Raw genomic sequence first — 15,001 nt, forward strand, 5'->3', positions numbered from 1 at the left:
TCCCCAGCCCAGCTGAGCTGCAGAGCCCGGGCTGAAGCCTCAGCTCCTCGGGGGTCCCCCTGCCCGAGCTGGCCCCGGCTCACGGCAGCAGCCTGGCCGCGCCTGGAGAGCAGCTGATGCCGCTCCTGCTCCGGGAACGGCCGGGAACAGCCGGGGCCCTGCTCCGGGGACGGCCGGGAACAGCCGGGGCCCTGCTCCCGCAGCCCCCCGGGGCCGCTCTGGCTGGATTCCTCCGTGGAGCAGATGCTGCTCTGCCCCAGGGCAGGGGCTGTGTGCCAGGTTCGTGGGCAGCTCTGTCACAGAACCACGGAATGTGGAGGTTGGGAGGCACCACTGGAGCTCACCTGGCTCAGCCCGGGCCCCTGAGCCCATCACGACTGTGGCCAGATGGCTTCTGAGGATCTCCAGGGAAGGTGACTCCACCACCTCTCGGGGCAGCCTGTGCCAGTGCTCTGTCACGTGAAGGACAAAGTTCTTCCCCTGCTCAGGTGGAATTTCCTGTGTTACACTTTCTTCCCATGACCTCCGGTCCCGCTGCTTGCCTCTGATTCCTCCAGGCACCTTATTAAGTATATATCCATATATATATATACTCACATATATATATAGAAGTTGTCTGTATCTATATCCATCTCTGCTCTTCCCCCTGCCCCAGCTCCCACAGCCTTTCCTCACAGGAGATTCTCCATCCCTCCTCATCCTTAGAGCCTGCACAGGCCCCACACCAGGAGCTGTGCTCTGCTCCAGAGGAGCGCAGAACTGGACACAGCACTCCAGGGCAGAGGAAGGTTCCTGTGTTCAGTCCAGCTCCTGTGGCGTATTGAACACTTGAGGTTTGCTCCAGGCATCTCCTGAGTTGGGGTTTGCTCGTTCCCACCCCATCCCATCAGATTTGTGCAGTCCCACGCTGCAGGGCAGGGCCCTGTGGGACTGCAGTACTGAGAACAGGGGACCTGGAGCCTTCCCCAGCAGTGCCTGCCAGCAATGGGGCCAGCAAGGCTCTGGGCAATTCCCAGTGCAGAACTGCTGGCCCCCCACTCTCAGCCCCAGGGATTTTCTGTCCCAAGATGATTCTCACAGATTCTGGTGTGACTGGAAACCACTGGGGCACCAGGCAAGCCAAGGCCTCATTCCTGCTGTGGCAGGACAGGGCCTCAATGCTCATCTCAATGTCACAACGTTTGTCACAAATGTCACTGGAGGCCAAGAGGAAGCAACAGCAGGGGCTGATTCCGCCCTCATTCACACCAGAGCTCCCATTTTTCCATGTGTTGGGATTTTAACTGCAATCATGATCCAAAATATAGAACAATGAACGGAGATTCAACTGAGATAGGCTGAATGATTTTTTCCTGTAATTTCAGTGCTAGTGACAGCTGCCTTTGCAGAGCTGCCTTTCAAAGGGGTGGTGCTAGGAACTCCCTGCCTCCTTTTGGAAGGAGATTCCTCTTACCTCCACTGAAGATACATTGTCCAGCCCTGGGGTAAATCCAAGCCTTGGTTTTGGGTCCATCCAAACTGGAATGGTCTTATGAAAGGACCATTTACAAAGCCAAAAATTTAACTTTGTTTTGAAAGTTTATTGGATCATCTTGACACAAAATCATTACAGCAGCTTGTGGTATATTGTTTTCTTTTCCTTTTTTTTCTTTTTCCAGGGAATGTTGATAGCAAATAAATTTGTGAATGTAACACATCATACAGTTTCAAAATTCTAGAATCACTGCACAGGATTCTGTAAGAGACTCTACATGCTAAAGTGACAGTTTTCATCCATGAATTAAAAAACCCAAACACTAATTGAGGAACATTATCCTTTAAGACAATTTTAATATGTTCAGTTTCTAATACACAACTGGCTAACCAAGGGAGGCTGACCAAAACCAAACCCTCCATGTCCTGGCAGCGGGGTTGGACACGGAGCTGGGCCTGGCAAGGAACCCAGAGCACCAGAGCAGAGCCTTTGCCAAAATACCTCCTGTGGGAAGAGTGTAAAGAGCACAAGACACGCGTAAAGTACAGGACATCACCCAAGGGATAAGATCAACACTTTATCCTGCTCCCTGTAGGGGTTTGGTGTTGTTGGGAGTGATAGTGGTGCTGGAGACGTGCAGACCCAGCCAGCTCCTCCCTGGGCACCTCTTTGGAGCAATCAACTGCTCCTGACCTGTGCCTTGAGGCAAAACCGTTCCACAGAGTTTTGCTCACTGGGTGTGGAACAGCGAGGAAAGAAATGGAGCAAGGGGAATACAAAATAAGTTGAAAGCAAGGGATGTTGGAGAAGGACAACAACTGAGCATCTCTGCAGGACACCGTGACCTCCCTTTCCTGTTGGTGACTCCACAAGATTCCAATAGTGCAGAATGGGCACTTCCCAGACTCTCCCTTCTTCCCTCTAAAGCAAATGCTACAGTCCCAAATCTGCAGCTCCTCAGCCTCCTCCCCATCCTGCACCCTGGCAGGCAGAGCAGCTCCTCGGGACCCCTCTCCTGCACCCTGGCAGGGAGAAGGGATCCTCGGGGATCCTCATCCCTCCTCCTTCCTGCATGTGGGACAGGGGCTCCCCACCCACTTCCCCCCTCCTGCACCTTGTCAGGGAGAGGCTCCCAATGCACCCCTCTCTGCTGCACCCCGCGAGGGCTCTGCCCCAGGGACCCAGGGGCACTTGTGCTGCCCAATCTGCTCTCACTGCTCCAAGGGCAGGGCCGAGGGACACTGAGGGGACACAGAGACAGAATGACCTTGCTGGTTTCAGAGCCCAGGGGGAGGACATGGACCTGCACACAAGGGGCTGCACCCATGGCTGTTTCTCTAACCTGGTAATGGTCAACCTTAGCTGGTGAGCGGAAGGATAAAAAGCAGGAGCAGACCCCTTTGGATTCCCAGTTTCTTGCTACAGCTTAACTGCTCAGGAATGTGAAATTGAAGTGGACTCATAAAACACATCAGCAGAGACAGCTCAGTGGGGAGAGGCCTGACAGACTCCATGTGTGGGGCAGTCGAGGGGAGCACAGACCCAAACAGTGACACTTTCAGCCCATTTCACGCTTCCACACTCGACTCTTCCAGCTGTCACTAAAAGAAGGTTAAGGCTCAAGGCAACTACTATAAACAGAAACTCAAACATCCCAGTTCTCACAGGGCTCCTTTGGATTAGCTCAAGGAGATGGAGGATGTTTATATGCTGATCACAATAGATCTTGAGATAATAATAAATCATACATATATATATATAAAAAAAAAAAAAAAAAAGAGGCCGTCTGGTCCAGCACCAGCCTCTGCTAGAAATATACATCAACTACAGCAGCCCTGAAGACATATTTCATGGCTAAGAATTAAGTCAACCTTCCCTGGCATAAGCACAAGCAACAAACTGTGCTACTGTTGATAAAGTCCTGCTCAGTCCCCGTCCCACACAGATAAAGGTCATGGGATCATCATGAGCTGCTGAATAAATAGTGCCCACCCCTCCCTCCCCTCCTCCCCTCCCTCCTCCAGTCATGTCACCAGGATCTCTTTGGGCTAGAAAGGGTTAACACCACAGTTTGTAAAAAGTTCTGAAAACAAAAAGGTAACATACAGCCTTAAAATGTCTAAACTGCAACCGATGGTGGAGTTAACTGAAAGCACGTGCCCCAGGGTAGTACATGCGTACGAGGGAGAAACTTAACACTTGGGTCTGCTCATCTTTACACGCTGGGTGTGTTTCTTGTCGTTGGAATATTTTATAAGGAATATTCAGCACTTGGACAATGTCTCTTTCATCTCATCCAACAAGTTGCTAAGCAGGGTAGAATCATTACATTTCCCATCTATGGATACAGAGTTCTCTCCCTTGGAAAGGAAAACAAGAAAGAAAGAATTCATTAGCTCCTCTTCCAAGTGAACATAAATGTGTTCCCAGCCAAACTTAGGGACTGGAAAGAGGCAGAGGAAGGCTCCAGGTTTAGCTTCTCTCACCTTTTTTACCAGTAGGCAGACGTGATGGCCTTGGATAGAACGGCTGTACATGGATGCACACGAATCAACGCGTTCCACAACTGCAGAGAAACAGCAATTTCATTTCATTTCATTCAATTCAATTTTAATTCAAGCCTTGCTTCCCCTGGAGAGCAACCACTGCTCTGCCTGGCCTTGAGGAACAGAGGCTTCTACAGAGGGGAGGAGGAAGTCAGGGTTAAGATGTGCCTGGCTTCTCTCTGGGACATTTCACAATAACGAGGTGAGTCATTTGTCTCTAAGCCACAAATCTTCTGGGCAAAAACACTGCTCAGGATGTCGATTTCTTCCCCAGAAATACTTCCAAGTGAGGCAATGTCTAATGCAAACACCAGAGCATGATGAAACAGCCAGTTGTTTTGCTTCAGCCAGTGCTTGGGCTTTAATTAATAAACCCAAACCTGAATAGCTGGGGCTCTCCCTCACTGAAATGAAGCCCTGGGGAAGGAGTGTGAAGCCCTGCAGATCAAACCCACCCTCGAGAGAACAGCAACAGCCTGAAGTCCACACCAGCTGCTCCCATGATACCTGTCACATGCCTCACTGGGCTGCAGGAATTCCACAGGGACAGAAGGAGAATTCATTTTGAAGAACACTGCCTGCTTTGAGTGTTGCAAAACTGGAGAAAACTCTCCCAAATGCATTTTAATCTGGACATCACCTGCTCCTGTGATTGCTGAGCCCATGAAGTGTTGTGCTCACCAAGCACAGCAGAGATTTTAGAACACAGAATTCTGCAAAAGGTTCTGCGTCAAGGAAGACTCACCTGAAAAATGATGATGAAAACAGATCTTTGCCAGTAGATGTTGGAAAGAAATATTAATTCCATCTACTTTAATAGAACTCATGTGCAGATCTCCAGACTCTAGGAGCTTGGCAAAAGCATCACTGCAGAACACGAAGGAAAGTAAATGTTTTATTAGAAATGCAAGTGAAATCTGTCCCATCAGCCCCATGAAACATGTCAGGATACAGAAACTTAAGTGCTACCAAGCTCTAGGAAAATGAGTTTACAGTAAATATGGAGAGCACACTCCAGAGTCTACAGGAGGAACTTGTGCCCTCTTGCTGCCAGAGCTGCCTCTGCCAGCCCGCAGGGGACAGAGCTCCCTCTGCAGAGCCACTGGAACAGGTCACTGCAATATCTGAGGAGTCACCCCGGTCACAGACACTGCCCAGCCCTGGGAACAGGCAGGGCTCAGCCTGCCAGGGGCAGCACAGGCACTCACCTGTAGCAAGGCGTCGTGATCAAGTATGAAGCACAACTGAAGTGCAATTTGAAATCTAGTTTTTCATGGGTTGAACCTTCATCATTCTGCAAAAGGGCAAAGGAGAGCAGGTGAGTGGGAGCCCTGAGGCAGCAGGAGCAGCCACCCCTACCCACCACACAGGCAGCAGGGAGGAGCTGAGGGCTGAGCTCCCTCTGAAATAGCCTGCTTGGGCCTGAAGGATCAGTCTGAGAACCACCCCACCACATCAGCCCACTCAGAGATCTGGGCAGCTGGGCTGATACATGCACCTACAACAGGAAAGGGACACACTGGGCTGCAGTTCTGCCTGCGCTCTGCTGAAATAAACTGAGCAGACTGAGTTTAAACTAACACTTGGAGATGTGGTTTTACAGTTCATTATTTCCTGAGCAAAATAATAAATTAATAATTCCCAGATTCTAATGTACTAAAATAGGACTAGCATGCTATTTTTAAGAAATCCTTAAAATAGAGATAATGGCTGACTCAGGAGTAGCCACAACTGTCTCCACTCATTTCCTTTGAGCTGCTCATGCAGCTTTCATTAATAACTGTACTGAAAAAACATCAGAGCCCACACACTCCTATCCAGCTCAGTACTTATTAAACAATGCCTTCCGCTGACCTCGCTCTTGCTCTGGGTTCCCACTCTTAATAACTGCATCTAATTCTTATTTTTGTTTTCCAGCCTTGTACCAGGCTCAGGTGTCCACCTGAGCTCAGGAGCACAGCCTGGTTCTCTCTCTTCCCTCCCCAGCAGATCAGTGGGATTTTGTAGCTGACAATGTGGCACACGTTTCAGGCTGCCTTGCTCACACGCTGCCAGGAATGACAATCTAGGCCGTGCTGACGCAGGATTGGGGGCACTCTTTGCACAAGATGTCATGTGAAAATGTTCCTCACAGAAGGGGCTGGTGCAGCAGGGATGAAATGATGCCTATAAAAAGCTCGAGAGCAGAGCTTCCCACCCGAGTCCGGCTCCTTGACGCAGTTCCCAAGGAAGCAGAGGCAGCTGAGAGCTGCACTTACTTTGACTATAAAGGACAGTGTTCCTTTTAACTTCTGAGCCATAACAATACTCTGAAGTGTAAACACAAACTGGGCTTCATTAGAGATTCCTAGTGTGAAGAGAGGAGAGGGAGAAGTCAGGTCAGAACACGGTTTCCAGATCTAAGTAATGGTTAGAACAGACTGACTTACGTGCAGACTATTTTTGAATCAAGTTTGAATTTCTCTGAGTTGGAACAGAGTTCTACACACAACTGCTTGTGGTGAGTTAACAATGTTACAGCACTTGGGTCTCTCAGAAGCAGCAGTGGGAGCTGGCATTTGGTGGAGGTTATTGATCAGGTGCCTGGGCAAAGTGTCACATATTTAAACTATTTGTGTAACTGGGATTACATTATAAACATTTCAGAGCAGCTTTCAGAGCTAATTTGAATCCTAATACCTCTATGTTTTTCTTGTGTCAAGAATTTATTGTGAATTTTATTGTGTCAAGAATTGCCTCATACAGATTTAAAACCAAACCAAATATGCCACTGCTTTTCATGGGAAATTGAAAAGCACCCCGATGCCACTCCAGCCCTCTGTGAGCTGTTTCAGGATTCAAATGAACTCCTTGATGAAGGAAGGGGAATTCAGGGAAGTTCACTGATTTGATGTACTACTGTGCTCTGTACAAAACCATCATCCTTCATTCTGTGCTTAATACTTCCAGAAGGTTCAGATCCCCTCCTTGCACATCCTTATCACAAACCTTGTCTGCAAAAGACCTCTGCCATTCCAACAGTGGAACAAGAGCTCCAGAATAAATCCAGAGTGGATTCTAACGCTTCACAAACCTATTACCTTGTTTCATTTTAAATCTCATAGCAAACACATCATGAATTTTGGATTCATGTAGTCAAAGGTGTGCCAGCCTGCAGGCACCTGGAAAAGGAACTCAGACATTTGGACTCCAGCCCCAGATTAAGGCTTTGCTCTCACTGTGCAGAACCACCTGCATCACAGCCACCCTGGGAGAAGGCTTATCCTCTCCAGGGAACTGTGGGAAAGCCCAGCAACACCCAGGCAGAGATGATTTTCTGGAAAACAGCAGGAAGTTCAAGCAGCTCTTCCCACAGGAGGGCAGTGCAGGGCCAGCCACACTCCAAGAGCCCTGTGCAAAGCTGTGCATACCAGGGGGGAGCTGGAAGGGCACAGGGATCCCATCGTGTACTGATGATCCTTCTGGTCGGAGCATTTTAGTGTTGAGAGAGTCCAGGACATTCAGTTCCATGCTCTTAAGGAAGCTAGTGCTTTTGTTCTCAAAGATAACAGACACAGTAACTTTGCTGTCATTCTGGAGGTTTCCCTGAATATCATACGTCTGCAAATGAAGAGAAAAATGTCACAGGGAAGAGTCAGGAACTTCAAAGAACAGAACACACCACGGGGATAAAACCAGGTTCAAAGGGGAGGTAATTTGGTATAGCTAGAGGATTATGGAAACACACTGGTGATCAGCTAATGATTGGGAAAATATCAACTTAGAAATTAAAGTGGGACACCCAAAGGAAAGGGATCTTGGTTATAGTTCTACTTTCTGGATTGAAACAGTTCTTCAGTTATCTGCTGGCTACATAAAATCCCTCCACCATCCCCAGGGCACCCCTCTCTCAGGGACCACAGAGTGACAACATTTGGAACACCCCAGACTCACCATTTTAATGTACGGGTTTTCAGCAAGAAGGCGGTAACTGGACATGGGCTGAAAAACGAGAGAGGTCACAATCACACCAGAACTAATGACTCTGAGAAGGGCTGTCCCTGTCCTCCCTCCCAGCCAGCTGAGCTCTCCCTGTCCCAGGCCTGGCCACAGCTACTCACTGGCAGTGGCTCATCCTCTAGTGTCCCGTTCTGCACCGACTCCGGGGGCTCCTCCTCGCTGTGATGACTCTTCTTTTTGGATTTCTTTTTATCCTTTGATTTCTCTTCTTTCTCCTTCTTGTGCTTCTTCTTCTTATGCTTGGAGGATTTCTACCAAGAAGAACAAGAAACTACAACAAATCCTCAAAGAAACCCTTGAATTCTAGCCATGAGCCCCCTGTACCACACTTCCAACTCCAGACTCTCGCTCTCTGCACTTCCTGAACTGAGCAAAGTTTCCCTTTACTGCAGAACCCTAAACAGAGCTACTGTTCCTTAAATCCTGAAAGTTATTCTGTGTGGAGTCCTAGCAAACCCTGCTCCCCCCTCAGCTGCCCACACCTTATCCCAAAGCAGCCTGGGAACAGCACAAGGCCAAAACTCTCCAACTGCTTGGAGGCTCAGCTTTAACTGGGACCTGTCCCTTGGCTCAGGGAACAACCAAACCTCTGACCACAAAGCGCTCACAGCTCCTCAGGGATGCAACATTTGCAGGCAGTGACTGCACTGAACAGATGCTGTTGGTAAATCCTGTATGCTGCTGCTTAAGGAATTTGATACAGCAGGAGAATATGGCTGAAGGGTGACAGCAACTTCACAGAACCAGAGAATTGTGAAGGTTGGGGAAGATCTTGGATATAATCAGGTCCAACCATCAGTCCAGGGCCACCACATCCACCACTAAACCATGTCCACAAGTGCCACATCCACAGCTTTCTGAACACTTCCAAGTGACTCTACCACTGCCCTGCACAGCCTGTTCCAGTGCCTGACAATCCTTTCCAGTAAAAAAAAAAAATCTTTCCTAATATCTCACCTAAGCCTCCCCTGGTGTAACTTGAGGCAATTGCCTCTTAACTTGAACCACTTACCTTTCCTTCATCCTCCTCCTCCTCGTCTTGCTCTTCCCTTTCCTCTTTTTTTACCTCTTGAGATTCAGCCACCACAGCAGTGCCCATTGCAGGCTCGCTCTGAGGAGAGGAGCAGAAGGATTCTGACGCTTGTGGAAAGCAGCTGGAACAGCCCAATCCCACACCAAAAGAAACTCAACAGTGACAACTCCTCTCAACTGTTATTTCAGAAATGACATTAGCCTGACATGGTATCAAGGCTTTCATTTTATGCCTCTGAAACCCAGCAAATAAGATCACCTGAGGATATGATTTAAAAGATTTCCTCCAAGGAGTCTATCCCCTTATATTGCTTGTCTCTTCCTCTAGAATTCCCCATCAAAATTCATGAGAATTTCTCTTTCACACTCTGTCTCTCATGTCTATTAATGTTGCTAGAGTCTACCTCATACTGGGAAATAAAACCATACAACTGTATAACATTATACCCATCAATAACAAAATCAACTAAGCCTGGAGCTGCATCTATATTTCTATTTCTATTCCTTGATCTGCAGAGAAGGAGCTTGAAGTCTCCTATCACAGTTTCTCTGAACTGGGCAGACACAATATCTCTGCTGCCCAGCAGGAAGTTGAGGAGATGAAGCTGATGTTCCTCTCTGTGCTGCAGCATGACACAGCACTGCTGCACAGCTCACAGGCAAGGAATAACCAGAGACGTTTCCTCTGATGGGGCAAGACTCCTACCTGTGGCTGGGGCGTGGGGGCAGCTGGTGGAGCAGTGGAGAGCCAGAAATCCAGGTCTTCCCCCTGTATTTCAGGAGAAAAAACCCTATCATCATTATATCTTTCTAAAAAATCAAATCAAAAACTCAACACCCCCCAACAACAGCAATGAAAGAAATGGAAAACAAAAAGATCACAGGGCTGGAAGATCTGTCCTATGAGGAAGGGCTGGGAGAGCTGGGGGTGTTCACCTGGAGAGGAGAAGGCTCCAGGGAGAGCTCAGAGCCCCTTGCAGGGCCTGAAGGGGCTCCAGGAGAGCTGGAGAGGGACTGGGGACAAGGGATGGAGGGACAGGACACAGGGAATGGCTTCCACTGCCAGAGGGCAGGGCTGGATGGGAGATTGGGAAGGAATTGTTGGCTGTGAGGGTGGGCAGGCCCTGGCACAGGGTGCCCAGAGCAGCTGTGGCTGCCCCTGGATCCCTGGCAGTGTCCAAGGCCAGGCTGGACAGGGCTTGGAGCAGCCTGGGACAGTGGAAGGTGTCCCTGCCATGGCAGGGGTGGCACTGGATGGGCTCTAAGGTTCCTTTGAACCCAAAGCAGTCTGGGATTCTGTGACTCTACAATAATTACATCAAGTTCCCATGGAAATGCAGCACTCCAGAGTGCTCCTCATGCACAGACACTGTGATACACTCAGGAGCAAACACAAGAAGCTTCACTTGAGTGTTTGAGCACTTCCAAAGCCGGGCCCAGCTGACAGCACCTGCCCAGCACCCCCTCACTGGCATCCCAAGGGCTGCAGTGCAGAGCACACGTGCAGCTCTGCAGGGGATTCACAGGTGGATACTTCAAATCCTGAGAGCAGCTAATGGCTGGGTTTATAACTGAGAGGTTCATGGGAGACAGGATGCAGAACAAATGCCACTCACAACACGAGTTCCAGATATTTTGCTAAGGAGTTCCCCACTTGGAGAACAGACAAAATATCAGCAAACTCAGCCTCCACGTGAGTCCTGGCAGATTTGCTGTGTAGGCTGCAGTAAGTGGAATTCTGCTAACTTAGGAGGCTATATAAATGTTATTAACAGAAATCTTTAAATACCTGCTGCTACAGTTGTAAAAATTTAAGGAAATAAAGGTCGAATGCATTCAGCTGTTTGAACTGTCAAATGCAACTGTTCCTAAGCAACAAACCAAACTCAGCAATAAATAACAGCAGGAGCTAAAATAATGCAAATCTTGGAGAATTACCTTTTTTTCTTCTTCTTCCTCCTCCTCTACCACCTTTTTTTCTTTCTCTTTCTTCTTTCCTTTATCTCTCTCTTTATCTTTATGTTTCTTTTCCTTCTTTTTGGGTTTCTTGCTCTTCTTCTCTACTAGGGGGACTTCTGAGTCTGGTGATTTCAGGGTCTCGACATTCCTGTGTCTCTGCACTGGCAGCTTCTCACTGTCTGCTAAGGGTCTTGAAAAGAAAGAGCCCATTACCTGCTGCAAAGAGCCTCCCTCAGCCAGATGACCTGTCCAAAACAAGGTGTGCTTTGTTTTCAGGGAGCTGGGCCCCCACGGCTGCAATCAGCACACACTTCTATACCTGGAGTTTATTTATGCAACTGCAGACATTCCCTTGTGGGTTAGGAGTCAGAGGAAACAATTGGAAGGTGACTGAGAGCCAAGGTCCTGCTATTTAACCCTCAGAGGTGGCAGCTAGAGGCCTGCAGGCTGAGTAACAGCCACAGGGGAACAGCTCCATGCAGCATTACACTGCGTTTCCATGGAATCCCTCTCCAAGGTAAAGCAAGGATGTGGAACAGCATTTCCAGCAGAGTGGAAATTTGAGCAGTGGAATGCGAGCATGGCTCCAGCAGCCCTTGAAGGGTGTGGGGTTTGTTGTTCTTGATGAACAGATCAGTCCAATTGGGAATTATTCTAAGTCATTTTTATTTTGGAACTTTGCACTATGAACTTCTACTGTATCATCACCTTTTGTAAGCTAAATGTAACTTCAGACACCTGTTTCCAAACAGCACCAATAGCAGGTCATATTTATACTGTATCCTAAATCCACTACTTGGAGAAAAAAAATCACAAAAATTTCTCTCATTCTTGTCAAACATTTCCAGGAATCAGGAGGATTTCAACTGTTTCTTTTTCTATTTCTTAGCTTTTATTTAATGTTAATTTTCACATTTGCACAGCAAACATCAGTTCAGCAAGATTTCTAATGGCTCAACTGCCCCAGTTTTTTGCTTATATTGCATTAGGAACCAGAACCAATTCATTTTTCACTTTCAGACATTAAGGGAAGATTGAACAGCAAACAGGCCTCCTCTTTTACTATTTCAGATACACCTGTACAGGAACAACATTGGTGCTGAAAGCCAGTGACAAAACAGACTCACAAATGTGAAGGTCTCTGATTTAACAGTTCCATCACCTTTCAAGGACTTGCAGTGTCCAAAATCAACCAACCTGACAAAGGTCAACACTCAGGAGATATTCTTACCTGGAAGGCTTCCCTGAAACCAGACTGCATGTGAGCGTGACAGACAGAGCAGTTCAAGCACAGAGAGAAAGAGAGAGGACACAGACATGAGAAACCGTGACAGGAGAGCACAGCACTCATGGCACAGGGGAGGGAATGGATGGAACAATCCAGCAGCCCTGGATGCCTCCTGGAGCACAGCACCCAGGACCTGCTCTGCTGGTGAGAATGACCATGCAAATACAGGGCCACAGTCAGAAATCAATTTCCTTTTACAGATTTGTCTCTGCAGGCTTTGTAACTGGCCTTCCAAAAAGGGAAGCTTCTCAGAAGCTTTTATTCCCTTTTTAAAAATGCTATGACACTTTTTCACAAGGTACTGAGAGACCAAAACCCTATAAATTTGGAACTGCAAAGAAAGGCACAGACTCTCAAGCATCAGAGGAAGAGAGAGAGCCTACACACACCCACATGGGCCTGTACAGTCTTTCAAATTTTACAGGAGGCATCCCTGGACCATAAATCAGCAATTATTTTTAGCATGGTGATTTCGTAAAACAGCAACTGAAAAAAAAAATCCAAACCAATCTCCATGTGCAATGGAGAACAGCCCAGTGCTCACGGTCATGGGGATGCAGGGGCTCGAGGTGCTGGCACAGGCACAGCCCCAGCAGGTGGGACAGCCTGAGCACGGGTGGGACGGCCCCGGGCACGGCTGGGACACAGCTCAGTCACAGCTCAGTCACAGCTCAGTCACATCAGAGCAGCTCACAGCACTGGGACTGCACTGAGGGGCCATGGGGCAGTGGGGTGGGACAGCCTGGCTGTTACTGGTCATGGTCACAACACAGGCGTGTCATGGACACAGAGCTGCTGAGGGGACAGATGGACACAGGTCACAGCAGAGAGACAGTGGGACACCCAAACCTCAGAGTAACCCACACCTGATCCAGTGACACTGTCTGTGCTTCCTGACTCCTTCAGTCACACTCTCACTACGTTTAGTGACTCTCCTGCCCCTCCCAAACCTCTCCCATACTCAGGAGTTGAAGTTTTATCATCCAAGCTGCAGTGGGAGCCAAAGCTGGATGAGCACCTGAGGTTTCACCAAAGCCACGGGGAGAGACTTCAGCCTTTTCCCCCTGTGGCCTGTAGTGCCTTTGCCTGCTCAGCCCCAGCCCTGCCCTCAGGCATTCCCTTAGCAACTCAGTGAACTCACACACAGAACTGCCACTTACTTATCCAGATCTATGTCAAGTGCCTTATAGGGATCATTGGGATCTTTGTCATCTTCATCACTGGGCAAAGCATTCTGCAGGAGAGAGAAAGAGACACCCACTGAGACAGCAAACCACTGGAAAATTTCAAACTCAAGCTAAACACCATCGAAATTAAATGTTTTTGAGCCTGTGAACCTTGCACCAGGTCAGCTGCAGTAAGGTATAGGAACAATGCACTTCAATGCAGCATCCAGTTTCAAGATTAATTTAGAACAGAAACCTCTTCTTCATAAACAGCAGGATTTGAATTGCTGCTGTTCAGTTTTGATTAAAGGAAATTTTAGAAACAAATACAGATGACATCATTAGCATCTGTAATGAATTACCATCAGCTGCAAAGCTGCTGACTAGACACCAAGTTACTGTCAAAGTGAAGCAGCAGCGCATAATAAATGTTATTTGGAAAGTGTTACTTTTAGAGCAGAGATGAACATTGTTTTGTTGGTTTTATTTTTTTTTAATAGCTTCAGGGGCAATTTTGGTCTTTTTGTGGAAAAAAAATATGCAGTAATTTCTTCTCCTGCAAAGAACAGCCTGGGATCATCTTAGTCATTTCTGAAACAGCTCTGCAAGACAGCACAGCTCTGGACCTGCCACATGTCAGAGTGGCTGCAGTTGTGGGGGCAAGAATCTCTCAAGAGCTGCACAGATAAATCCCAGAGCCCAAGCACAGGAACGGACCTCTGGCATCTCCTCTGTGATGATGTCGACGTGGTGAGCTGGAGCAATGTCCTCCTCACTCTCCGTGTGCAGGGAGTTGTGGCGATGGTGCTTCCCTCTCTTCTCCTTCTTCTGTTTCTTCTTTTTCTTGTCTTTCTCCAGTTTCTGTTTATGCCTTCGTTCTTCTTCCAGTTTCACGTACTGGTCTGACATGGGCATTCCTGGGGGAAAGCCAAGCTGCTGTCAGGTACAGAGCACAGGGACTGAGCACTGGAACACGTGGCAGGAGTGCCCTGCTCCTGCTTCCAGCTTCCCAGAGCCAGCCTGATCCACCTCCCTGTGCTTCCACATCACCTCACAGCCCCCCTAGCCCCAGCTCTGCCCTCTACTCCATCTCTCCAGAAACAGGACAGAGCTCAATCCTGCTCCCTGATTCTTGGTTGCATTACAAGGAACATCCAAACATTGACATTTTAAGGAGAAGTGGTGACATTGCTGCTGAACTGACAACTTTTGGAAAAAAACCTAAGTATTTGCACTTAGAACTCACCCCTTGCAACCTAAAGCACTTTATCAACAGCTTTTCAGTGCTGTATCCAACCACTCCTTAGATACACAACTATTTTTGATAACTGAAACAAGATATTCAAACCGTATCTCTACCATGAGATTCTATTTCACGTCTCCTGATTGCCTCCATCAGACCTCTAAGATATTTTCAAGGTGACTGCTCCCACACAGAACATGGTTCCTCTACACATTACCTGGCTGCAGGATATTCCTAATCACAGAATTATTTCTAATATTATCTTGAAAGGAACTCAGACTGGAAAATACTATT

The 15,001-nt window shown here is 48.0% G+C and overlaps 1 protein-coding gene across 1 annotated transcript in view; it reads right to left on the reverse strand.

Annotated features, from left to right (window-relative positions):
• Positions 1-3,480: 3,480 nt before the first annotated feature.
• The window catches only part of AP3D1 (adaptor related protein complex 3 subunit delta 1), a 40,512-nt gene continuing 28,991 nt past the window's right edge, over positions 3,481-15,001 (reverse strand). Inside the window, exons 20-32 of the mRNA XM_063403142.1 lie at positions 14,182-14,381; positions 13,459-13,532; positions 10,990-11,200; positions 9,758-9,820; positions 9,032-9,130; positions 8,121-8,270; positions 7,954-8,001; positions 7,431-7,620; positions 6,279-6,367; positions 5,229-5,314; positions 4,766-4,887; positions 3,961-4,040; positions 3,481-3,834 (exon numbers count right to left, since the gene is read on the reverse strand). Of these exons, the coding sequence (XP_063259212.1) occupies positions 3,739-3,834; positions 3,961-4,040; positions 4,766-4,887; positions 5,229-5,314; positions 6,279-6,367; positions 7,431-7,620; positions 7,954-8,001; positions 8,121-8,270; positions 9,032-9,130; positions 9,758-9,820; positions 10,990-11,200; positions 13,459-13,532; positions 14,182-14,381 (1,508 nt within the window). The 3' untranslated portion in view covers positions 3,481-3,738. The remainder of the gene's footprint in view (positions 3,835-3,960; positions 4,041-4,765; positions 4,888-5,228; positions 5,315-6,278; positions 6,368-7,430; positions 7,621-7,953; positions 8,002-8,120; positions 8,271-9,031; positions 9,131-9,757; positions 9,821-10,989; positions 11,201-13,458; positions 13,533-14,181; positions 14,382-15,001) is intronic.

Source organism: Prinia subflava, chromosome 8 (assembly GCF_021018805.1).
Source record: "Prinia subflava isolate CZ2003 ecotype Zambia chromosome 8, Cam_Psub_1.2, whole genome shotgun sequence".
NCBI classification, from domain to species: domain Eukaryota; kingdom Metazoa; phylum Chordata; class Aves; order Passeriformes; family Cisticolidae; genus Prinia; species Prinia subflava.